Source organism: Bubalus bubalis, chromosome 6 (assembly GCF_019923935.1).
Source record: "Bubalus bubalis isolate 160015118507 breed Murrah chromosome 6, NDDB_SH_1, whole genome shotgun sequence".
Classification (NCBI taxonomy): Eukaryota; Metazoa; Chordata; class Mammalia; order Artiodactyla; family Bovidae; genus Bubalus; species Bubalus bubalis.
The window spans coordinates 14,390,269-14,415,116 of NC_059162.1; the positions used below are offsets into that span (position 1 = coordinate 14,390,269).

Below are 24,848 nucleotides of genomic sequence, written 5' to 3' on the forward strand. Positions count from 1 at the left end.
GCCGCTGCCGGCGCCGCAGCCTAGCTTGGAAGGGCGGTGGGGTGGGGGCCGACCCTGCCCGGCCCGGCCGGCCCGAGGGAAGCGAGGGGCGGGGCCGCGTCTCCGGGACCGCCCCTACTCCGGCCCCGCCCCTCCGCCCCCACGGGTTCCTCCCATTGGCCCCCCCGCCTGTCCATCACCCCCGTTCTCCCACCCCTCAAGCTAGGCTGAGCTGTGCCTACGTCGGCCTCGACTCCCGGGGGCTGGAGGAGTTACCTTTGGAGCCCGAAAGGAGGAAGGAAGCAAAATATCAACAACAGCCGAGGCGGCTCGGGCGGTCGGCCCCGGTCCCCCGTCTGCCTGCCCGCCCGCGCGCCCACGACGGGGGCCCAGGCCCCCCGGCGCCGCCCAGGGCCCGCGCGGACGCCGTCCTCACTAATTATTCCCCCCGCCCGGAGCTGCGGCTTCAGGTGCTGAAGAGCCCCGGGACTAGGGGGCGAGAGCTACCCCCTCCCAGCCGTGACATCCTCCCTTCCCCCAGCGGGGCCGGTGAGTAAAGAAAAATAATGCGCCTGCCGCTTTAAGAGGCCCCCTCCCCCACCCCGTCCTGAGGTTGGGGTGGAGGGTGGTCTAGACCGTCCCCCTGAGAGGTGGGATGGGGTGGCCTCCTGGGCTGGGAGGAACTCGCGGAGCGGGCTCTTTTCGTGTGGCGTTGATGGGAGATTACGTGGGGGACTGTTTGGGTGAGGGAGTCGGCTGACGGGGACAAGTGGAGTGGGCTGTAATTCCCTTGGGTGTTGGGATCGGGGTGGGGACGGACGGCTTGGGGGCGCGCCGGTCTGTTGGTGTCCCGGGGTTACGGCGGACCCCCCAGTGGTCTGGGAAGGGGCGCCATCCTCAGAAGGGGTCTCCGGTGACAGCCGGGAGCGACTGACATTTTAACAGCCGGCCCTCCCTCCCTCTCCCTCCTCGCGCCGCCTGTTCCCTCCTCCTTGGCCCGAAATGGTGCAGAAGGGGGCCTGGGAGGGCGGCGGGAGGGTGGGGGCGGGGGGAGCCGCAGCTGTTTGGGAAGCGGGGGAGGGAGGGGGGATGTTGTTCAGATGACACCAGGGTGGTGGGTTGGGGTGTGTGAGTGTGTGTGTGTGTGAGTGTGTGTGTGTGTGTGTCCGGGGCCCGGGCTTGCCCGGTGCCTGTGGAGTTGGGACGCGGAATCACCGCGGAGGTGGCCACGCAGGGCCTTTCCTTGGGACCTCCTCGCCCTCTCCTCCCGAGACCCCTGATCTGGTTTGTCAGTAGACCCAACTGGAGAACCCCCGGCCAGAAGTTTGCAGCTGTTCAACATCTGGGCGAGAGTTCTCCAGTCGCTTTCTTCACCTATGGCAGGCTGAGCTGGGCTGGGAGTGGGGGTCTAGTGAGTGTTGAGGGGCTTTTGGGGACGGAGAGCCAAGGAGACTGAGATGCATCTAGTCTTTCACTCCAGTGCCAGCCCCTTTCCTGTCTGGTTTGGTCTTACAGGCAGGGTCTCCTTTCCCCTAGTGATTCAAGCTAATCTCTCAAAGGCCTCCTGAGGTCTCTCCCTAATGAAAGGAGGGCTCCTGAGTGTGGGCACCCTTGGAACCACTGACTAGGTTATCCCAGGTTTGTCCTTTGAGTGGGAGGCTTTCTCTGCCTCCTTTTAAGCAGCTCATTGTTGGTGGGTTGGGGGAGGGTACAGTGGGTGGATCCTGTGTCCCCCTTTTCAGTGCCCAGCCCCCTTTTGAGGTCTCTGTAGCCTTGGTTTCTTTGGTTTGGGTGAGTGGTCCTCCCCACCCCTTCCCCCCATTCCCTCTGTGGGTCGTCTAGGCAATTCAGGGCCCAGCCTGGACTATGGGAAGTTTAACGTCTGGGGCGGTGACCTTGGGCTGCTCTGGCCTCCAGATAGCAGGGGAGCCCAGGCCAGCAGGAGATTGGGTGTTTTGAAGTTAGGGAGCTGTCCACCTCCCACTCCCCTCCAAACCCCCAACAGGGAAGTCTTAGTAGTCAAGGAGAGTGTTGAAAAAAGCACATGTCAGTATTCACAGATGTCCACCCTCCTGTGGCCGCCGGGTCACACCCGCCCCAGGACTTAGCCTGGCTGTCCCAGCTCCCACGGCATGCCTGGGAATGAATTTCCTTCCTGTGGTTTCCCAGTGTGTTGGGCAGAAGATGGGGGTGGGGTGGGATCAGTGTGAAGGTGGCTGAGTACCCGTTTAGATAGAGTGACTGGGGAATCACTGGAGTTCATGTGTAAGTCTTTCCCCACTTTGCCCAGCAGACATATGGACCCTTGGGTCTCAGTGGTCATATTCTCTTTGTTGTAACTTCCATGCCACCCCTCTCCCAACACTACTGGTAGGTGTTTGTAAATTTGTGTGTGTGTACATTTGTAAAGGGAAGGGTTTCTGGTTTCTCTGTGGGAATGGGGAGCTTTTACTTACACTCCTTTAGAGGCCAGAGAGGTTGTTTTTTAAATTTGAGGTCACACAGCAAGTCTGTGTCAGTGCTTTAGTCCAGCCACCACTCTTTCAGGCATGGCTTCATAGCAGGGAGAGACCACAGGAAGGAGGACTCGGTCCTTCCCCATGGAGGCCCTGGTCCAAGGGGAGAAGCAGGGCCCTTGTAATGGGGCATAGGCATGGGAGGTTCTGTCTGCTGTACCCAGTGCCTGGAACACAGTAGTGGAGGACTTGGGAGTGTGACGGGGGTGCCCGTTCCCCCCTACTCTGTACCCGCTGTCCCTGCGCTGGAGGAGCCTGGGCTTCCCCACTCTGCCTCTCTTGGCTCCTGGCTCTTCTCATAGGCTGGGAGATATGATCGTCTCTCTGGCTGCTTGTTACATAATCTCTCCAGAAGGTGTTTTTTTTTTCTTTTTTTTTTAATCTTTCCTGGGTTTTTCCTGGGAGGTGTGATGAGGGGAGAAGGCAGAGGGTAGACTCTCAAGGTTGGGGCTGGAGAACCGATAGTCAGGAGGCTGGAGGAGGCCTCCTGGCCTCCGAGAAGGACAGGAAAGAAGAGGCCTTGGGGTTAGGCCCTCACTGATTGTGGCCTAGCCCCTCCTCCTCCCCTGACTTCCTGGGAATGTCTCTGTGCCTTGGATTTTCCTGGCCCTTGTGCCCCCAGAGAGGCCTGCCTCTCTACTCCTCCTGTCAACCGTCTTCTGGCCAGCCAGGCCCCCACCCTCCCCGTTTGGCTTTGGCCCAGACTCTCAGTGCTCGCCCTGGCCTGGTGTGGATGGGACCCTGTGTTGGACACTTTGCCTCCCACTCATGTGCCTCTGTGGGCGGGAGGTGCCAGAAACGAATGGTGGGCCCAGCATTTCTCCCCTAGCTGTGTTGAGAGCCAGGCCTCCTGCCTCCGTGTCTCTCTAGTCCAGAGCATGGTGGCCTTACTGGAGAAGGGGAGTTGGGGGGGATGGGTAATGGAGACCTCAGCTCTCGGGAACAAGTCATAGCTGGTGTTCACCTGGGTTCTGGAAGTGGGTCTGAGGATCAGACCTGGCCCTCGAACCTCAGCTCAGGTTCTGGGTCTTGAGGCACTGTGCTGACAGGCGTGCCCCACCCCTTGGGATCAGGGCTGGGGCTCTCCAGGCTCTCAAGCCAACTGGTTTGAGGCAATTATCTGCCTTTTAGAGGGAAGGAAGAGATGGTGGCGGGGCCAGCGTAGCCTTAGCATCACTGTAATCGCTAGTGGCTTTTACGAGCCAGTCATGGGGCCGGAGTCCGGCCAGCCATCTGTCCTTCGGTCCCAGTTTGGTGACTTACTCATGGGATGAGGGGGAGGCGTCGGGCGCAGGTAGTTCTCTTCTGGGAGCTGAACCCCTTTCTGTGTGGCGGTTGATGTCCCCGTCTGCCCACAGCTTCAGCAGGCAGAATGGAGCTTAGACTTCAGGAAGGACTTAACAGTGGAGGTGGATGAGGGAGAGAGAGCGCGCTCCAGCTTGGCCGGAGAAAGACGGATCTCAGAGTACTTTCTTCTCCAGTGGCTCTTGGTGGCTCTGCTGAAAGGCCTTGAACTTTGGCCTAGTATGGATGGTGCTCTTTGGCTCCTGGAATATTTATCTTCTCCTCTCCTGCGCTGTCTGGGACTGCAAGTATCCTGAGGAGAGTTTGTCCTGGACTTGTGGGATGGCTCGCCTTTGGGCCCCTTTCCCCTGGCAAGGGCGGGTGAGTGGGGGTCCTATGGAAACCAGCATGCCTGGGTACATCTGGCAGGTCCATAGCGTTTAGTGGCACACGTGCATGGAGGTGTGCAGCACATACACATGGTGTGTCACACGCTGGAGCCACTGCGTCCTGTAGGGGGTGGGGGTACTGAAAGGCAAAGATAATAAGAAGATCAGAGACTGAGAACAGGGTGAGGGGACTGGAGGCAAGAAGGCAGAGGCATGGAGAACCCTAAAGAGAGGAGTGTTGAAGGGAGCTCGAGGAATTGAGTCTAGAGCTAGAGCATGGCGTGTGAGTTGGGGAGGCCTGGCTGACTTCCATCACTGCCCTTTGCCCACCACTCCATCCCCGCCACCATCTGTCCCTCTGTGGCCCTGGCTCAGCCTGCCTTGGCCCCTCATGCTACCCGCATGTCTTTGGGTGAGTCCACTTTGCAGATGTACAGGAGTTTCACCTAGCTTTGTGGTGAGCAGAGCACCTGGGTCTTTGGGTGGTTTGTCACTGGTCTCTGTCGCACTCCCCACTCACCCAGATAAACAAGGCCAGTCCGAGGTATCAAGGTTACATCTGAGCCCTCAGGCATCTCGGGGCTGACCCCTAGCCTGGGCGATCCCCTAGGCCCTTTGCATCTGATTTTCCCTTTTCTTGAGGCTGTGTCCACAAGCTCCCCTTCCTGGGAGCCCAGCCATGCTTCTGGCTGATCCTCTCTAGGGTGGAGGCGGCAATGCGTTTGCTGACTCTGCACGAGACCCTGAGGGCTTGGGACTGGGGGTGACAGTTGCGCCTCCTGTCTGGTCCCTCCCTCTGTTGCAGGCTGGGAGGAGGGGGACTTGTCTGGAGCTCTGGCCTGTTGCTGGCCTCACCCAGGCGGGACCATATTTACTCACTTAAACTCACCCTCCCAGCCTCCCAGGAGGCTCCAGGCTCTAGGCCTGGTCACTGACCTTGGCTTGGTGCTCTGGCCACTCCCTGAGGAGTTAGAAAGGCCCAGGAAGCATATAGAGAGGGAGCTTATTTTGCTCCGTGGTCATGAGCACTTCACCCTCGGGCAGGACCCCACTCACCCTGTTTTCCAATATGCTTTGGAGACCAAAAACTAAAACTTTTGAGATCCCTGGGGACTGGAGGAAGGAAACCTCCATTTATTGTGTCCCTGTGTGCCAAGCTCTGTGCTGGGCATGGAAACATGGGAAGATTCATTTATTTCTCATACACTATTTCATTTGTTTTTTCCTTTGTAATTAGGGAGACTGAGTAAGAGATTTAAGTGACTTGCTCAAGTTTTCCTAGTTAGGAGTTGCTAAGGGCTTTTGTCTAAGATTAAGGGAAGGATCGTGCCCACAGGAAGGGCAGTGGAAAGGAAGGCCCAGGGAGACCTGGGGGTAAAAGGAAGATACACTGAAGGGAAGGACCAACCCAGTAGGATTCCCTGACAGGAAGACAGAGGATTAGGGTCTGGTGGCAGGTTGGGGGCGGGGCGGGGGGGGGGCATGCTTTGTTCCCTGAGAAGGTCTTCTGATTGACTGTCATGGGGTAAGGTTCCCAAAGCAGGGATATGTAAGCAGGAACAGGTGACACTCAGACCCCTCCTGGGTACTGGTTAGTACCCTCTAAAGCTGCCATGTGAGATGACTGAGGATCAGGAAAGATTTGAGCCACAAGAGTCCTGGGCTTGTGCGAAGGGTGAGAGGCATGGCTGACTTGAGCCTGATGGTAGGGAATCTGCCCCGGAAGGAATGTGTTGTTGCTCCCGGGAAGGGAGACCCTGCCTGCTCTCACTCCAAGTTGTGCAGGGAAGCGCTGTGCCCACCAGTCAGCCCACCTCTGCCGCTTACTCCTGGTGACCTTGGGCAAGTCTCTGCCCATCTCTGAGTTGGTTTCCATCTCTATGAAACAGAGATGCCTCCCCTGGGGGAAAAAAAGGTTAAAAGGTTCCATGGGAAAATTTGTGGTACTCAACACAGTGCTTGGAAAGTGGCTGTATCCTTTCTTCCAGACGTCAGCTCCAGCCTGGCCCTGGACTTGCCTGCTAAGGCCGTGGTCCTGAAGGTGGGGCAGGGGCACACTGTGTCCCAGGCAGGAACTTGATGTGAGGGGGGCTGAGGAGGGCCTCGAGAAGACCCAGGGGTGGGCTTGGGAAGCTGAGCCCACCTCTGCCCTCCCCATCCAGACATCTCCTTGTCTCAGAATTGTCCCCTCCTCATTTCACCCCAGAGTGTTAGCAGATCCCTCTGGCTGCTTACTTATCTCTCATGATTTCCCTGCCCCCACCCCTGCCAGCAAATACTTGGGAGTGAGGGTTGGGAGAACAAGGAGGAGTAAGAGAGAGCTGATGCTCAGACCTCAAGGGAAGACCGACAGCAGGAGTGGGTGTGGGTGGGGAGAGGAGGGTTGGTCTCTTTGTGGAGTCTCCCTGCTCCAGCTGGATCAAGTAGCACAGAGGCAAGGGGATGGGGCAGATGACCTCAACCTTTAGAGCCTATGTGTATTGATGGTTGGGGGCAGACCTGGAGGGAGGGCTGCTTTTGAGAGTGTTGCCTCAGGCCTTCCCAGTCACATCTCTGGGCCTCGGAGCCCCTTCCCTCCACCCCCCACAGCTGCCTGCCCCTCTCTGCTGACTCCCCTGTGCATACCCCATGGTGGCCTGTGAGGCCCAGGCTGACTGGGTGGGGACAGGTGTCCTGGCCCAGCTGTTCCCTCTTGTCTCCCCCACCTGTCAGCCCAGAGGGTGGGGAGCTGACAGGGAGCAGAGAGGAGGAACCTCTTGGCCTCCTCACCTGCTTGCTGGGGTGGGGCCCTGGTTGTAAAGTATAGCAGAAGGATTGAGAGCAGACGATAGACTGGACTTCCTCCTTAGACGGAGGGTAACTCTTGATGATAGAAGTGGCAGAGAAAGCTGGGTACACAGGGATCCTCACTGTCAGTAATCAGAGGGGTCTTTGTACAATATCTTCAAGAAAGGGTGAGAAACTGCATGTCGGTGAAGGGCGTGGATCAAATTTGGGGGCAAGTGTTTGCATAGATCTGTGCAGGTACTTCCCCCCCCACCGCCCCCCCCCCCACTGTCTGCCCATGGGGGTGGGGGGGTGCTCCATCTGGCTGGGCATCTTAACCTCACCTGGCACCTTTCCTGAAAGCAGCAAGGTAATCCTGTAAGAGCTGCCTGGCTGCCCGCCTCGGCAGGCCCACGCAGCCGCACTGCCTGCCCTCCCTTGCCAGGGGCTTAGAGGACTGTCCTTCGAGTCAGAAGGAGATCCAGCTGCCACCCGGAGCGGCCCCTTTAAATCCTCGGTGGCTTCCCGAGGTCATGATGTCTCTAGGAGGATTTGCTCTCCCTGATTGGATTGGCCTCTTTGGGGTGGGGGTGCTGGCGGTAATAGTAGGTGAACACTTTGCATTCTCCTCCACTGCCTTCCCTTCCATTGGAATTGGTGCTGTCCAGTGTGAGGGCCCGGCCTCAGGCCCCTCCCTTCTCTCCTTGCTGTCGTGTCCCAGCAGTCAGGACATGCAGTCCCTTCACCTGCTTCAGCCTGAGCAGTCTTGCCCCTGTTCTGTGGATGGGGAAAAAAGGACCCTGCTGCTTTAAACAAGGGAACAAACCACAGCCGTGGAAGAGAGTGCCCTTCTGAGACTACTGCCTGCTTTTCTCCACTTTTTTCTCTTCAGCTTGCTCTTCCTTTGGCCAGGGGCCCACACATCATAGTTTTCCCAAGCCCTCATTTCCATGGGCAGTCCCTCTCCTGATCTAACCATCAGCCCACCTGCTGCAATGGCAGGCAGCCCAGACCCAGCACTGGTGGCATTAAGCTCACCCCAACGGCTCTCAAGCTGACCCGCCCCCAAGGCCCCAGCTGCCACTTTCACTTCTGTCTCCTGAGACCCCAGAGGGAAGTTGGGTGGGGAGGTGGAAGGTGACACGCTAACCGTCCCAACCGCTCCACCTCCTCAGCCCAGGCTCCGCTGGCCGGGCCCCCGGCCATCGCTCTGATGGAGATGAGTGGAGTGAGCTTAGGTTGCCAGGGAAGGGTTGGCTGCAGTGGGAGGCATGGTGGTTAGATAGCAGGAAGAACTTCCTGGGATAGGAGACCACTGCTTGACTTCATTCTTTCAGGGGGTATGGCTGGAAGCGTAGGTATTATAACTGGACAAACAGAGGTCAGTTTGACCTCTTCAAGGTAGGCAAGGGATCGGCTGTCTTCTAGGTCCCGTGGTTGGACTGTAATGCTGTGGCCATCATCCCCTCCCAAGAGTTAACCAGCTGCCCATGCTTGGTCAAGTAACGTCTAACAAAGCAAATTTTAGCCCCAGAGATGACTGTGAGTTCACAGACAGCCCTGGGAAGTCCTCTCTGTAGTCTTCACATCTGTCTTGCACACTGCACTAGGCTGTTTCCTCTCACTTTGCACTCTTGAGAGTGGAATTTAGACATGGAGACAGAAATAGAAGTAAAGGACAGTCCACCCCTAGCCTCCCGCTGCCCCAGCCTTGTCACTAAAGAGGGGACTAGGGCTTTTCTCTGGAGGAACCCCAGGCCGTTGTGGAAAGATCACACTTCACCTCATGAATCTTGTAAAATTCCTCTAGCTCCAGTGCTCAGTTGCTCCTCGTAATTACACCTTCTCCCCTCTCATCCCTTCCTGGACAGGGGGCCTGGACAAGAGGGGAGGACCCTGTTGGATTGAGAGCTCTAGACGGTACCACTGGATCAAGTGAGGGATGTTTTCTGGAGAAGGATGAGATGGGAGACCTGAGGTGCCAAGAACTCCACCTGGGGTCCCTGAGTGCCTAGGGATGCTGGATGGGGGTGTCCCAGGCCCTGGAGTGGGAAGTAGAAGTTGATGGAATAAGATCAGATACACTATGCAAATGCCCATGCAGATGAGCAGTAGTGAGTCATGACTGATCAGCCTGCTAGCTAGAGCATGAAGCGAGGCTCCAGCTTGGCTTCCAGAGCTGGCCCCCCTAATGACCATGACAGCGACCTTGGGTCAGTCACTGCTCTAACCAGAAGCAGGTGCCCCAGCCCTGGGTGGATAGCATTCTGTGTGTGTGAGGGGATTTGTTTGGCAGAACCTCTGCCGCCGGGGCTCGTGTGCCCTGCCTGGCACCTGCCCTGACCTACCATGAGCCTCTGTCAAGCCTTGGCCATCTGTTGTGGAGGTGTCGTTCCGAAAGCACCCCCTCTTCGTCAGGCCTGTGCCTCCTCTCTCCTGGCCTCCACGTTGCCCTCCCCTCCTAAGCTGGAGGACGGCACATAAGCGGACCACCTCCCCTGTCACCTCTCCATGGTGTCACGAGAGACCTGATCTCCCTTTCTTTTTGGGGCTCTATAAAGAGCATAGGAACAGAATGTCTAGGCTGGAAGGGCACCAGGGTACCTGGTCCATGCCACCTACTCATTGTACTGGCCAGGGGAGGGGGGTGAACCCTGGAGGGGGCAATGACTTACTCAGGTTCACACAGTGAGTTAGGGCCAGGGCAGGGACTTGAACCCAAGCACCCAGAATCCCTCCCCACAGTCCCAGTATTTCCCTGGGCTGTTCACTGCCCTTCCTCACCTCTCCCTTTTCTACGAGGACTCCATCTCCTGTTACCACTTCCCCCCCCCCCCCCCCCCCCCCCCCAGTTATTTCTGAGGTCAGCAGCATGGCTCACGAACCTGTAGGGACTAGGGTGGGTCCTGGGAGCCAGCCCAGAGGCCACTAATGGAAGGCCAGAGCTGGGTGGGAAGTGCTAGAGGTTGGGAGTGGGGGTCGGCAGCTGCCTCTTTAGGGAGCCATTGGGCCTCTGAGCTGCTACAGGAAGGATGAGAGCTAGACTACAGGAAGGACAGGCTGGGGTGGGGAAGCAGTGGAGGAGGCTCAGGAGACAGACCCTCACGAGAGAGGCATCTCCTGGGCAGAGAACAGGATGACCCATCCCAGGAGACTTGCCAAGGAGAAGAGGGCGGGAAGCCCAGGGTGGAGAGTTGTCCAGCGGAAGCTGGAGGGAGGGCCCCTAGCCCTGCTCTCCACACTGGGTGCTCCTCTTGGCAGGTCAATTCCTGTGCCTTCAACTGGGGCTGCAGTGCCTGCCTCCACTTAGGGCGCCTGGGACCTAAGACCCCCCCCCACCCCGCCCCTGCTGCCCCACGTCCAGCTTTCTTGGACTGGTCCTTCTCTCCCTCCCCCCAGCCCGACAGCCCGCCCCCAGGTCCCCTGTCGGTGAGTTAAAATTAGCTCAGTGCCCAGACTAAAAATAGCCCCTGCCCAGCCCTGAGGCTGCTGGGCTGGGGGAGGGGAGTCCCCGAGGGAGGGGACGATGGTGGGAACCAGGGGTTTGGGGAGTGAGCCTGCCAAACAGTACGTTGAAGAGAGGAGGAGGAGGATGGGGATGGGTCCGGCCTGTGCCTTTGAGAGCAGACCCTAGAACTCCAGGGCAAGTGCGTGGGAGGGGGCAGAGAATGGAGAGCAGAGAGGAGCCAGGGAGCAGTGGGTGGGGAGCTGGCTGGGCGTGTGAGAATTGGACTGTGCAGGGTCAGGGAGAGGGGCCCTGCCTTGGCCCAGACTTTGAGGGGAGGGGAATGCCCCCAACTCGAGGACTAGTGCAGCATTTGTGAAGAAAGGGCTCTGCATACCCCTGAGGCTGCAAACCCCAGGACTCCTGCCTGGGCCCCACCTGTCAGTGGTCCCTGAGCTCACCTTCCCACCCATCTTCCAGAGCCCCCACCCAGCCTGTGTCTGTGCTTAGAGAGAGTGGCTTGGAAGGTTGTGAGCCCTGGAGTGGGGCGGGAATAGAGGCAGTGCCCAGGGTGTTGAGAGGGCTCCTGGGCCTTACGCTTACCTCCATCCACCTGCTCTCACAGCCTGCCTGCCCTCAAGCCTAGACCTAGCCAGAGCCCCAAGAGCCGAGATGCTCTGTCCCAGGCCAGGTCTGGGCCCAGTCCTGGCCCCTGAAGGTCTCCCTGGCTCTCCCTGCCCTGCCCTTGTCTGTCTCTTGGCGGGACTGCAGGTTTTTGGGGCGGGGATGGAGTCCTGTGGAGTTATGCCCCCATGCCCAGCCTCCATCAGGGCGCTGCGAGCAGTTGTTGAACCTGCCTCTTGTTCTCTACCCGCCTCTCTCTGAATCTTTGTCTCTGGTCTCCTGCCTCTTGCTTTCTCCTCTGGCTCTCTCTGTCTCTGTCCACCTCTGCCCCTCACTCTGCCTTCCTCTTGGACTCTACTTCTTTTTCTGTGTCTCTTTTCCTGTGTCTGTGCGTCTGTCCCCCTTTGCCACCTCCCTCTGTGTCTGGCTCACCCACGCCTCCTCCCTTGTTAGTGAGCAGGCTGCTTGAGGCCGCCTGACTGTGGGGGTGACAGGTGGATTGGATTGTCACCCCCTCCCCCAGCGCCTGCTGCTTATTTCATGCCCTGCAGCCCAGCCACAGGGAAGGGGCGGGAGGAGGGACGACAGCTGTCTCCAGCGCCTCTTGCCTTCCCCTCCAGTCCACAGCCTGCAGCCCTGAGCAGCCTGGGAGGAAGGGATGAAGGGCCTGCTTAATGAGAGTTGCCTTTCTCACTGTGGAAGAGCAGGGGTTTGAAGCCCGTTGCTCTGTGACGGGGGCTGCTCACTCAGCCTCTCTGGGCAGCTGCTCCATTTTGACTTGCGCTGGTGTGGCAGCTCTGAAAGCGGATGCTCTGCAGTGCCTCCGAGCCTCTGGGCCACTGGGACAGAGGATGGATCTGGGTGGAAGGGGAGCGGGGAGGTAGGTGGTCCCCTGACAGCAACAGGAGAGAGGAGGTGGGGGTTACCTTTGGAAGGTGCCTGTCCCGCAGCTCCCCCAGGAATGGCAGCCCTGCTGCAACGGCAGCTCCGAGAGGCTGCCCTGACCGCTCCCCCCACTCCTCCAGCTGGCCCCAGGCCACCCTCACACAGGAACTGAGATAGCATCATTCTGAAACCCGAGAATGGTTTGAATATTGCTCAGGTACCAAGAGGTGTTACATTGGGGGAGGCAGGGGCCTGTTACTTCTCCCATGCCCCCTCCAAACCAAGACCCCCTTTAGGGTACACTTCATGTATTATTTGCAGCTCCTTTGCTTGTCAGTACAACCCACATGTTCCTGTTGGGTCTGTGGCCCAGCAGAGAAAACTGGTCGTCCGTGGGGTCCTCCTGGAACCCCACCGTGTCTGGTCCCCTCACTCAGCCTCTCCTCCTTGTCAAGAGTGTTGTGAGAGAAGCCTCCTGGCCTCTTTGCACTCACTCCACTAGCAAAGGCTTCTCTACAGCCACCCTTCTCCACAGTGGGTCCTCGCCTGCCTCCCTGGGGCTCAGCTCAGCTGCCATCCCCCTCGTCCTTCACTCCTCTGTCTCCGTGGGGTGAGGCCCTCTCTCTGTCTGCTCCCACTTACCCTCCAGTCCTGTCCTCCCAGCACTACCCAGAGTAGGTGAATCAGAGTCAGCTGGAGCCTTTGAGGGGAGACTTTCAGTGACAGCTGCCAGCCCGAGTCATAGCTGTGGCCTGAGGTCAGGAATGATTCGGCCCTGGGGCCATCGGAGCAGAAAGGCCATCCTGGACAGCCCCCTGTCTGCATAGCAGCTCTCCACCCTCCCAAGCCTTTGGCCTCCAGGAGAAGCAGCCAAAAGCCAGTCATCTGGGAGGGCTTCCTGGAGGAGCAGTGACTAGCGAGGGGAAGAGGAGTGGGGCTGGGCTGGGCGAGGAAGAAAAGGCTCACATCTGGATAACAGATGCGCAGGCCTCCGGCTCCTGGCAGTTGGTTAGGTAATTAGGCAGAGGGCTAATTAAGGAGATCCAGGTGTTCATTAAAATTTCCCTAATTGGCTAGGAGGGAAGCTTGGACAAGGTAGGCCTCCATACCTTGGATATGGAGGGTCAGTTTAGGGTTCATCATGCCCACCCAGGCCCCAGCCAGCCCTTTTACCAAAGTAAGGGCTGAATTCATTTTCTTGCCCCCAAGCTTTCCAAGACTCTGCAGCAACAGAGAATGGATGGATAGCAGAAGGGGAAAGGAGTACAGACTGAGCCTGCTTTATGGGAGCCTCCTGGTGAGATAGGAAGAAGGACTGCCCGTGGGAGGGGCATCTTCTCCTTGGGCGGTTAGCACAGAGGTGAGAGTGGCAATGGGGAAGGGGCCATGGGAACCTGGAGTCACGAAAGTGCTTTGGGGCCTTAGCAGGGACTGGGGGTGGCTGAGGCCTGGCCTGTTTACCCGGCTCTCCTCTGTCAGCCAAGGCTCAGTGGGCCTCGGTGCCTTCCCTGTCTTCTCAGTCCTGCTCCCTCTTGCATCCCAGCTCCCCCAGCATGAGGCGGGGGTGGGGGGGGGGGCAGTGTAGGAGATCAGCCAGGGAGCTGGTTGCCAGGCGACAGTTGCCTGAGCAACCCCATCCTTTCCATCTCCATGTGTTCAGGGCTGCTCCTTAGAAGACTTCAGAGTCTCACCCTCTGTACCAACCAACCTGAGGGTAGGGAGGGTTGAGGACTGAAGTGGCAGGAGTGGTTGGAGGGTAGATGGTGTCCAAACAGGCAGGCTATTGGTGCAGCTGGGAGAGGAAGAGTTGTGTTTCCACAGAGCACAGCGTAAGGGGACCTGGTCCTGCAGCAGGACTAACAGAAGTTAGACCCCAGGAAGAACTTCTCACAGGGTCATGGCAATAAAACAGCCCTTCCTTCCTTTCAACAGACATCTCTTGAGCTCCTCTTCACAGGGGATAGAGTGGTGAAGAATATAGACGTGGTTCCTGCCCTCATAAAGCTTCAGTCCTATAGGGGAGCCAGGCATTAAACAGAAGCACGGAATGATGATTATTTACATTCATGATAGGGTTCCCTGGTGGCTCAGCGGGTGAAGACTGCACTTGCAATGCGGGAGACCCCGTTTGATCCCTGGGTCGGGATCCACTGGAGAACGGATAGGCTGCCCACTGCAGCATTCTTGGTCCTCCCTGGGGGGTCAGCTGGTAAAGAATCTGCTTGCAATGGGGAAGACCTGGGTTCCATCCCTGGGTTGGGAAGATCTCCTGGAGGAGGGAACGGCTCCTCACTCCAGTATTCTGGCCTGGAGAATTCCATGGACTGTATAGTCCATGGGGTCGCAAAGAGTCGTACACGACTGAGTGACTCTCACACACACACACAAACACACATATTCACGATAAGTGCTAAAAAGAAAAGATTAGAATACTACGAGAGTCAGTAATTTGGGGAGGACCTAAGGAAAGAAGTTAGATTGTAGGAATGACTTTTCTGAGGATCATGAGAGCAAAGAGAGCATGGGCCATAAGCTGAAAGTGGTTATATCTCAGCAAAAATTTGCTGGTGAACAAAAGGTGACAAGAATGAGGTAGTAAAATAGGAGAGAGGGACAGGTGGATGCTACAAGCCAGAGGAGGGTTATCGTGACTGAATTTACCAGTCTGGATTGGGGTTTTCAAGGCTAGATCAGAGAATCCTGTTTTAAAAGCCCTCTTCTCGAATAATTAAATTTTAAGAAAGCCCTCCCTTGCCCTCAGTATTTCACTGCCAAGCCCATACCACTGAAACTCTGGAAAATACAGGCTTTGGGTTGCACTGGAAGGCAGAGGAGCTGAAATCCTTGGAGTAGAGCCTTTCCAGTGTTTGGCAGAGGTTGGGGTCACAGGCAAGGGATGGGATGGCTGGAGCTGGTTCTGGGTCCAGATGTCGGCTCAGCCAGCTCAGGGTTGACTGGGCTGTGTTTGGTGATGTCCTAGGGCATGCGTGAAGGTGGACCGTAGAAGGCCCAGGGTTGATGGAGCACCCTGAGGGTAGGAAAGCGGGGAGGAATGTTTGGGGATTTCTCCCTGGGAAGAGAGAGGGAGAGGTGGAAGGTCCCTCCTGGATTGGAGAGGGAGCTACATTGTTTTCCAGAGATACCTGGACTCAGCAGAAGTGCTCTTCCCAGCTAACTGAGCTAGGGAAGGCCTGAGGGAAAGTCCTGGTAGTGGGAGAGAGTGGGGAGGGATATTCCTGGCTCCTTCCAAGTCCACAGAGTCCCTGCCGGCCCTCTCTGCTCCCCTCTGTGGCCAAGGCAGAACTTGGGCACCTGCTGTGGAACCCAGGGGGCCACAGTTGATTGGATATGTAAAGGCTCCAGAGAAACTCAGCAACCACTGAAATGGGGGCTGGGGAGGGGGTTCCAGTGACACCTCTGTCTGAGTTGGGTGGGAGAGGTGAGAGCCCGCCCCCCTGGACACTGGTGGGCTCTCCTGCAGGGACTCTGCGGAAGGGGAACTCGGGAGGAGGGCTGGCATGTGGCCGGAACTCCTCCCAGGACCCTTTCAGAGTGGCTTTAGGAGGTATGGGCCCCCTGCCACCATTCCCTACTGCTTCATCTCTGGAATCAGAGCTGGAAGGGCCCTGGGGTCATCTTGTGCCTCCATCCCGGGCCCTTCCTGCCCCCTCCCCCAACCCCGCCCGGCCTGTTAGAGCGCTGTCCACCCCGAGCATGCACCTTTTCTGGCTCGAGCATGGCTGCCATCTCTGTGCCTCCCTCCATTCCATTACCTCATGTTGTTCAGTGTGGGGCTCCGTTTCCCCTCCCGGCTCTGGAACTGGAGCTCTTTGAGCAGCGGGCCGTGATGGGTTTGTAGGTGTCCTGAGACGGGGGTCCCTCTACCTGGTGCCTGTGTCCCCTGGCTGCCAGCAGCCTCTTTCCTGTATGGCACTGATCTTATATTTTATCTGCTGCTTGGAGTTGAGCAAGGTTGGGGGGCACTGCTCTTAGTCTGAACTTGGGCTCTAGACATGGCCCATTCCTCTAGAGCAGGAGTGTGCACACTATGACCCCTGGGCCAAATCTGGCCATGCCGCCTGTTCTTAAAAATGTAGTTTTATTGGGGGCACAGCCACACTCATTCCTTTAATTGTATTGTCCACAGCTGCATTCACGCTGCAGTGGCAGAGTTGAGTAGTGTATGGCCTGCGAAGCCTGAAATACTTACGATTTAGCTTTTTAAAGAAAAAATTCACAGACCTCTGGTCTAGAGGGTTTGTTTGTTTGTTTAAAGCAGCAGAATCCTTTCTTCAAGCCTGAAATTTAGGCCAAGGCCCACTGAGTAGAACAGATTGGTGTCCAGGAGCCCTGGTTGAAGGGAGAGAGGGCTTCTGCAGCCTGAGCCCTGCTCTGGGTCTGCAGGCTCCAGGGCTCCGAGTCAGGTGTGAGACCCACTGCTCTGGACCTGCACTGGTATGTTCTTGAGCCAGGGGCACAGACACACTGGCATTCTGGTAGCAGGTACCCCGTGTGAGCTGTTCACACTCTTGGAGTGTGTTCACTCGGCCCATTCTCTGCACCAGGCTCCGTACGGGAACCGCCATCCTCGGCCAGTGGGGCAGCCGGGGAGCCCAGGTGTCTCTGCTCTGGGTGAGCTCTGGGAAGAAAGGAGGGCCTGAGGCATTCTCTAGGACCCAGACCCTTGGAAGTCAGGGAGCTTCCTGAGTGTATATTGTCTGACCTGAAGCCTGAGGGCAGCTGTGATAGTGTGGGGAAAGCCTTTAGCAGAGTCCTGGGCCTGAGTGAATTCTAGCTCGTGCTTGGCTGTGGCGTACCATCACCTCTTCACCACCATCTCCTCGGTTTGTGGATGGGGCTCAGATGCTGCCAGCCTCTCACAGGGGTGCTGTGAGCCTGGCTGGTGTGCCCAGGGAGCTGGGCTGCGGGTTGCCATGGCTGACAGTCCTCTTGTAATCCTCCCCACCTAGGAGGCTGTGCAGAAGGTGTCCTGCAGACCATGAACTGAGCGCTGGTCCAAGACCGTTCATGAGCACAGTGTAAGGTGTGCCAAGACCCGCCACCCAGCAGTCCCCTCCCTTTCCTGGCACTGAGGATCCCCAGAAAAGATGGGGAGGAAAAAGATTCAGATCCAGCGAATCACCGATGAGCGGAACCGACAGGTGAGGGGATCCTGGAGCCCCACAGAGTGGTTGTGGGTAGGGAGCTGGCCTCTGCCTCCAATCCTTCTAGCCACTCCAAGAAGGCTTCCTGGAATAAGGGGGCTCTGGAGTCTATTATGGAAGGGTAAGGGCTGAATTGGGAGAAGAGGAACCCCCATCTCCCTGCATCTCTTAAGAGTCTTGTGTCCTAGAACCCTAGGACTCACCTGCTGCTGCGGCCAGGCAGACCTGTGTCCCTCCCATGTTCAGCGTGCAGGCCTCAGAACATGCCCAGGCACTTCCCCTTTCACAGGATGAATCCCTCCCCTCCTCCTATCCCAAGGGAAGAGCCTGGAAGCTCTTGTTTTCTCCTTCCCTAACCTCTTCATAGCCTACAGCCCAGAGGTGTGGAGTTCTGTCCATCTGACTTCTTTGCCTTCAGTGAATTGGCTCCGGGCTGTGTCTTGGCCATGTGTTGGCAGAGAGGTGCTGACCTGTTCCTTCCCCAGACAGGGGCTCCTAAGAACAGGGCTGTGTTACCCTGAGGTAGGGGCTATGTCCAGCTGCCTGTGGGTGGGACTTCTGGGCAGCCTTTGACTGAGCCATACCTCGCTGCCCACCCACCCATCTACAGGTGACGTTCACCAAGCGGAAGTTCGGGCTGATGAAGAAGGCGTACGAGCTGAGCGTGCTCTGTGACTGCGAGATCGCGCTCATCATCTTCAACCACTCCAACAAGCTGTTCCAGTACGCCAGCACGGACATGGACAAGGTGCTGCTCAAGTACACGGAGTACAACGAGCCCCATGAGAGCCGCACCAATGCTGACATCATCGAGGTGGGCCGCGCGCAGACCCCGCCCCCGCCTGCAACTGCACACCCCACGCCCACGCACACACACGTGTACACCTGCCCCGTGAAGCCCCCTCACCCATGTGCACACGCGTATAAACCCACATCCTCTCACACAAACCCCGGGCCCGAGAAGGAAGGAGGGCAGCAAGGTAGCTGTCAGCTGGGGCTGCCCACTCAGCCCACGCCCACCCAGCACTCTCTGAGCCATTTTCTTCACATCTGTCAGGTATAACATGACATCTCTGCTCTGTCTTCTCTCAGATTCTCTCTCTCTTTTTTCTTCCTTCTCCATCTTTTGATGTGCTCCTGCATCTGACTCTTTCTTTCTCTGTCTCGTTCTTTGTTTCCATCTTTGCTCTGTCTTTGTCCCTTTGTGGGTCCCCGTGGCTCTGTTTTCTGTTTCAGAGAGAGCCGACCTGATGAACCATTAAAGAACATGGGCTTTGGAATCCAGCTCTGGCCTTTACTGGCTGTGTGGCCTAGGGCAGGTGGTTTAGCTTCCGCAAGCCTTGGTGCCCACCCCCATGAAATGGGGCCAGTGCCTGCTTTGAAGAGTGTTGTGAATTGAATGAGGCAGCGCAGTGTCTGCTTCTCTCACTGGGGGTTCAGGACCTGTGCCGATGAAGAGGGCGCCTGGGAAGCCACAGGCCTGCCTTCTGGGAGCAAGACTTGATTTCAACAGATACGGAGGAAATTCCTTTATTTTTATATTAGAGAAAACAGATTTACTCTAGACTAGAAAGTAAAATTTACATTCATTTCCAAGACAAAGCAAGTATCTGTGAAGATGTTCTGAGCGTGGAGAGGGCGGCCTGGGGGTCTCCTCTAGACGCACCAGGCGTGCGTGCCCTGCTCTGTATGAATGCACGAGAAAAGCATGAGCCTTCGGTCAGGGACAGCGCACAAGGTGGTGCATGCTAGGAACTCAGTAAATGCAAGGAACGATTTTGCCTTTCTCCCTCTTATTCTTCTCCCTTTCTGTCTCAGTCTCTACTTCTCTCTTCCGTTCTTTTTTTAAATAGAGCCCAGGGGTGGAGTCAGGCAGTCAGCCCTAGAGCTGCCTTCTCCTGAGGACCTTCTGTGCCTCTGGCCGGGGCTCGCCTAAGGCTGCACAGGCACCGCCAGCTCAGGGCTGGCCCCTCAACCCATCCCCCAGAAATGCCCTGCCCTGCCACTAACCACAGAGCCACACGGTGCCCCAGGAGGGGTGGGCCACTGTGAGGGGAGGGGGCTGAGAACCCTGACGTGGGGAGACAGTAGGGGAGTCTTGGGGAGGGGCTGGAAGGAGCGCCAGAGGGCAGGCAGGGGAGGACCCTCACCCCTGCTGACGGTGGTGGTGCGGTTACAGACCCTGAGGAAGAAGGGCTTCAACGGCTGCGACAGCCCGGAGCCCGACGGGGAGGACTCGCTGGAACAGAGCCCCCTGCTGGAGGACAAGTACCGGCGCGCCAGCGAGGAGCTGGACGGGCTCTTCCGGCGCTACGGGGTGAGCCCCACTCACTCTCTTCTCTGTTGGCCCCCCTCCCGGCCCCTTCCCCCCCAGGCGCTGCACAAGAAGCACAGGGAATGTGAGAGCCCTGAGGTGGACGAGGTGTTTGCCCTGACCCCCCAGACGGAGGAGAAATATAAAAAGATAGACGAGGAATTTGATAAAATGATGCAGAGTTATAGACTGGCCGTGAGTAGTCGCATGGAGGAGCGCCTCCCTGTGGTGCATGGTGTGGCTTTGCGCCCCGCCCCGGCCCTCGGCGGCCTCTGGTGGATGTTCTGCTCTGAGCCGCGTGGGGCTGTTGGTGACCACTGAGGACCCTCTGACCTTGGTTGTGATAAACCCGTGACCCTTGTCATGGAGCATAAGCTGGGAGAGTCCTGGAGTGTCCCCCTCACCAGCAAGAAGTGTGTAGATGGCCTGAGATCCTTAGATGACTAGAAAGTAGAGAATGTGCTCTTTGTCCAGATCTGTTTTGGGGAGAGGCCCCTCTCAGCCTGCTCTGACACCCCAGCCCAAGATACTCAGTCGCACTGCTGAGGGGAGGCAGAGACTGCTGAAGGGGAAGAAAGTGAGGTGGGTGAACACCCTCTATAGCAGGCGGGCGGATGAGAGACGACTAGTGAGGTGACACCCCGACCCATGCGCTCAGCCTTAACAGCTCTGTGTGTGAGTTGGGGTCTATACTCAGGGCCTCTAACCTGCTCTCTGTGTGTCCTGCCTGGCTGAGGACTAACCCACCTCCACTAGGGGGGTTCTAGGTGTCCCGGGTCCATCTGCAGTGAGCAGAGTCTTCTTCTCATTCTCTGGGCCAGAACTGGATCCCAAAGCACTCCAGCCTACGTACTTCTTGGTGGGAGGGGCAGGCATGATTCCAGGGGGGCCCAGAGCAGAGAGATCGAGCTGCTGCTGGCCGCAGGACACACAGCCCAGAGACTATAGAGGAGCCCCGGCCTGCCCTCCCAGGCAGAGTGGGTCCAGGCTAAGGGGTCACCCTGGCCTGACCCTGCCTCTCCTTCTTCTGTCTAGTCAGCTGTCCCGGCCCCCAACTTTGCCATGCCCGTCACGGTGCCCGTGTCCAGTCAGAGCTCCCTGCAGTTCAGCAATCCCAGCGGCTCCCTGGCCACCCCTTCCCTGGTGACGTCGTCCCTCACGGACCCACGGCTCCTGTCCCCCCAGCAGCCAGCACTGCAGAGGAGCAGCGTGTCTCCCGGCCTGCCCCAGCGGCCAGCCAGTGCAGGTGAGTGAGCCGACAGGCTGGGGGAGGCGGCAGTGAGGTGTGGTGAGGACGTGGGGACTCTGTCTCCACAGCGACTGTCCCACGTCCCCCACTGCAGCGCTGTCCCATGTGCGGGGCTCCTGAGGGAAGGGGCTGCAACTCCTCTCCCTGTTCAGTTCCCAGGCCTCCCCCTGGAAGGGGGCATCCTGTCAGCTAATGGTTCTTTTTCCTGCAGGGGCCATGCTGGGGGGAGACCTCAGCAGTGCTAACGGAGCCTGCCCCAGCCCTGTTGGTGAGTCAAGCTGCTCTTCTGTCTGGGAGTGGGCCAGAGTCTGCCTGCTCAGTGGCTTCAGGTGTCCAGGGACCAGGAGGGACCTAGGTCAGAGGAGAGAAAGATCCCAGGACCTGAGTTGGTGGTATACAGAGTCTGAGGACTTTTAAGCCCCTGGATTTTTTTGTCTGTAGCAGTGATTGGTGCGGATGATCAACAAAGATGTAGGCTTTGGGAATTCAGGGCAAACTGAGAACTCACCAACATTTCCAGTGGGAGGAGGGGTTCCAGGGTCTTCAGTTGAGTTAGGTGTGTCTGGTTGGGGTCTGGAGGACATGAATATCTGACATTGCCGACGATAGAGGCATGGACTCACATACACTCTCACACACAGACATTCTCACTTGTACGGGAATATCCAGACAATAGATGTGTACTTGTGAGCACACATCTGTGAACCACAGAAGAAAGGCTGCTCCCTCCGTGCGCCCCCCACCCCCAACCCCAGCAGCTGACAGCCCCTCCTGCCTGTGCCGTTGTCCGCTGGTGACTGTGACTTCGAATGTCACCATTGACGTCACCCTGACATTCTTGCCATTCCCGGAGTGATCCGGGAATTGGGATGGAGGCAGCCACACACTTCCAGGGAAGCAGTGTGCTCTCAGGAGACAGAGCAAGGTGACACCTCTGATTGTGGCCACTCCCACATCTCTGGGATTTAGAACTCCCCAGGCACCATGTCCTACTACCTCCTTGGCAAGAGCTATATATGGGGCATGGAATGGGTGAATACCCCTCCCCCCGCAGAGAAAGGGCCAGAGAAATGTCTGCAGACCTTAAGGAACAATGATCCTTGTAGACCCTCAAGCACAGCAGTAGAAAGTGGTTGTGTGGCTCTGGACACATCACACCTCTGCCAAGTGGGCTTTGTTTCTGCTTCTGTAAATGTGGCTAATGATACGTGTCCTGTCCATCTTGCAGGGTTAGTGTGAGGATTAAATACGCTGAGATGTATGTGAAGGCCCTGTGTTGGTTATGGAGTGTGGAACAAGTGTAAAAGATGGTTATTCTGCTTATTACCAGTCTAATTATGGGGGAGCTGTGTCACCAGCCCGCTAGTTCCAGTAACACCACCACGACAAGTTCATGGTGCGTCTTTCCCGGCATTCCCAGCTCAAGGCAAGGGGAGCAGTCTGAGTATTGATTTGATCTTGTGACCAGGATCCGCACTGAGTCTTAGCTTTCAGGCTGCCACCTTTGCACAACCTGTGTCTTTATGGGCCTGGTTGGGGGCAAGTGGTAGACTTCCTGTCATCAGTGACCAGCTCCTATCACCTAGCCCCATCACATGTAGCTTGGAGGCATGGGGATGAACCTGATGATTGAGGAGTAAGGGGTGTTCTCCCCCTATTGCCAAGACAAGGTGGTTTTAGGGGAAAATTAGAGAACTCAGCCCCTACTCAAAACCTGAGCATGATTCTGAGAAGTTCTGGGTGACAGGCGTTCTGGCACAGCTAATAAGGATAAGTGGTAGGTCCATGTTTTTCCTTTTATCCCTTTCTCTTCACCTCTCCAGGGAATGGCTATGTCAGTGCTCGGGCTTCCCCTGGCCTCCTCCCCGTGGCCAACGGCAACAGCCTAAACAAGGTCATCCCTGCCAAGTCTCCACCCCCACCCGCCCACAGCGCCCAGCTTGGAGCCCCCAGCCGCAAGCCTGACCTGAGGGTCATCACTTCCCAGGGAGGAAAGGGGTTAATGCATCACTTGGTGAGTGGGGTGTTTGGACCAAGGGCAGGGGCCGAGGAATGGGAGAGTGGGGAGGGAGGACAAAGCTGACCTCCAGCGGAAGAGATGAAAGTTAACCAGCAGCCAGGGCTTCCCGAGAGAATGGGGAATCGTGGCTTTTTATGAGCTCTTTGTCTCCCAAAGGGCCTTACGAGAGGTTGGAACACAGAATTACCAGCCTCACAGGGGGTGAAACGGGACACAAGGTGGAGAGAAGGTTTCCTGGTGATAACAGGAGGATGAGAGGAGGACTTGCCGTCACAGCAGAGGGACGCGGGTTAGCCTGTGAGGATTTCCTCCCTGGTGGGCTCTGGGAGATAGCACCTTTGGAGATCAGTGAAGAGCTCTCTCATTCTGGGCCAGAGAGCTGCCCTGCTCTGATGCAGAGGTAGATGGGATGGCCATGGGGGCAGGGGTGTGAGGGAAGGGCAGAGGCCAGAGACTGAACCATTCCCTTGGTTTTATTTCTGCTCCCAGACTGAGGACCATTTAGATCTGGTAAGTGAGGCTGTGAGGTGTTTGCTGTGGCTTTGAATCCCGGGCCAACCCATTGCTCTGTGGCCCCAGCATGGAGTGCTGTGTGTGCCCTGTCCTTTTACCTGTGTGTGCGCGTGGTGTTCGGTTAGCTGCCAGGAGTTGTGCTTGGTGCCAGGTGGGGTACAGAAGTGAATGCAGTGGGGGTGTTACACACGCACGTGTGTGTACCTGAGTGTCTGTGGACGTCTTCCTGTGATGTTGCTTTCGTGCAGACTCATCTCTGCGTGTGCGTGCACATGTGCGTAAGAGGGGCGCAGGCCTGCCCCAGGCCTCAGGGGTCCCATCTCGTTGTGTCCAGCGTGCCTGCATTAGGCCCCTGCCCTCTGACTCCACTCAGGCCCACCCAGGACAGGGCCCTCCAGCGGAGTGCCAGCCAGACAGGAAAATCGGCTTTCTGGGGAAGCTGAGGCCAGGCAAGGCCAGAGTTGTCCTTGGCTGTGGGTTTCCCTGCCTCCCCCGTCTCCGTGTGCTCCTTCCTGCATACAGCCTGTCTTACAGGCACTCAGAGGCGCACACAGCCACTCTTTCTCTCTCACACGCACACACACGTACATACTCACCCTCAGCCGGAGTGGGGCGGGGGCTCCTCCCCACCCCTCCCCGCCCATCTCCCTGACGGGAGGCCAGAGAGGCTGGAAAAGGCAGGCAGGCTTTGGCGGCCAACACGGCGGCAGTTTCGGCCCCAGTGTGGAGTTGGAATAAACAAGTGACTCAGCGGCAGATGGAGCTGACAGCCCCACACACGTGCGTGCGTACACGCAGGCACACGCCACGCCGGCCCCGCGTTCCCATCACACATGCCAGCGCGCTTCGAGCAGGCTGTGTGCTGCGGTGTGGCGGACGGAGGGGCCAGCCGGGAGGAGAGCGGGGGTGGCGCCCCGGCTGGTGCTGGGGCTACAGGGCCGCATGTGCACCTTCCCCTTTGAACATGTGCAGGTGGGGGCACATCTGTGCGTGCACGTTTCTCCCGTGGATTTCAGCGCCCCTGTATGCACCTGTGTGTGTCTCTGGGGCCTCCCATGTTGAGGCAGCCCACCTGGGCCTTGAGTTGCCCAGGTGGGCTTTGGAGTGGGGCCCTGGGTAAAGCAGCCCACCCGTCTGCCACCTCTAACAGACTGTTTTCTCCTGCAGAACAACGCCCAGCGCCTTGGGGTCTCCCAGTCCACCCACTCGCTCACCACCCCAGTGGTTTCCGTGGCAACACCGAGTTTACTCAGCCAGGGCCTCCCCTTCTCTTCCATGCCCACTGCCTACAATACAGGTGAGTGTCCATGTTACATGTAGCCGGGTGCAGTTGACCTCGGGGCAGGGGTGGGACCACAGAGGAAACACAATGTATTCTCTGGGGGCTGCCCCAATCTGAGGAAGGCCATTGATTTGGGGGAGCCCCCAGGAAGTGGTACCCCATTCCAGTATTCTTGCCTGGAAATCCCATGGACAGAGGAGCCTGGTGGGCTGCATAGTCCATGGGGTCGCAGAGCCGGACATGAATGGGCACACACACAGCACACTGCCTAATTAAGGGTGCCAGGTTTAGCAGATCGCAGCATCAGATGCCGTTCACACGGTGCTGGTGTTCCTGGAACTGTCTCCAAGACATAGTTACGGAGGAATTATTCATTGTTTCGTCTGAAAAATCAAATTTGAGTGAGTGTGAGTATCC

At 57.6% G+C, this 24,848-nt stretch overlaps 1 protein-coding gene across 6 annotated transcripts in view; it reads left to right on the plus strand.

Annotated features, from left to right (window-relative positions):
- Positions 1 to 200: 200 nt before the first annotated feature.
- Positions 201 to 24,848, plus strand: part of MEF2D (myocyte enhancer factor 2D) — a 32,996-nt gene continuing 8,348 nt past the window's right edge. The window contains exons 1-9 of one of the 6 annotated variants that reach the window (XM_006051975.4): positions 201 to 528; positions 16,859 to 17,050; positions 17,664 to 17,867; positions 19,428 to 19,562; positions 20,403 to 20,613; positions 20,828 to 20,884; positions 22,440 to 22,630; positions 23,126 to 23,146; positions 24,317 to 24,446. In XM_006051975.4, coding sequence (XP_006052037.2) covers positions 16,997 to 17,050; positions 17,664 to 17,867; positions 19,428 to 19,562; positions 20,403 to 20,613; positions 20,828 to 20,884; positions 22,440 to 22,630; positions 23,126 to 23,146; positions 24,317 to 24,446 — 1,003 coding nt within the window. In that variant the 5' untranslated portion in view covers positions 201 to 528; positions 16,859 to 16,996. Of the gene's footprint in view, positions 529 to 552; positions 723 to 16,858; positions 17,051 to 17,663; positions 17,868 to 19,232; positions 19,371 to 19,427; positions 19,563 to 20,402; positions 20,614 to 20,827; positions 20,885 to 22,439; positions 22,631 to 23,125; positions 23,147 to 24,316; positions 24,447 to 24,848 lie in introns of those variants that run through there. The other 5 variants (XM_006051974.4, XM_044944236.2, XM_025287662.3 and 2 more) reach the window with 5 other exon arrangements.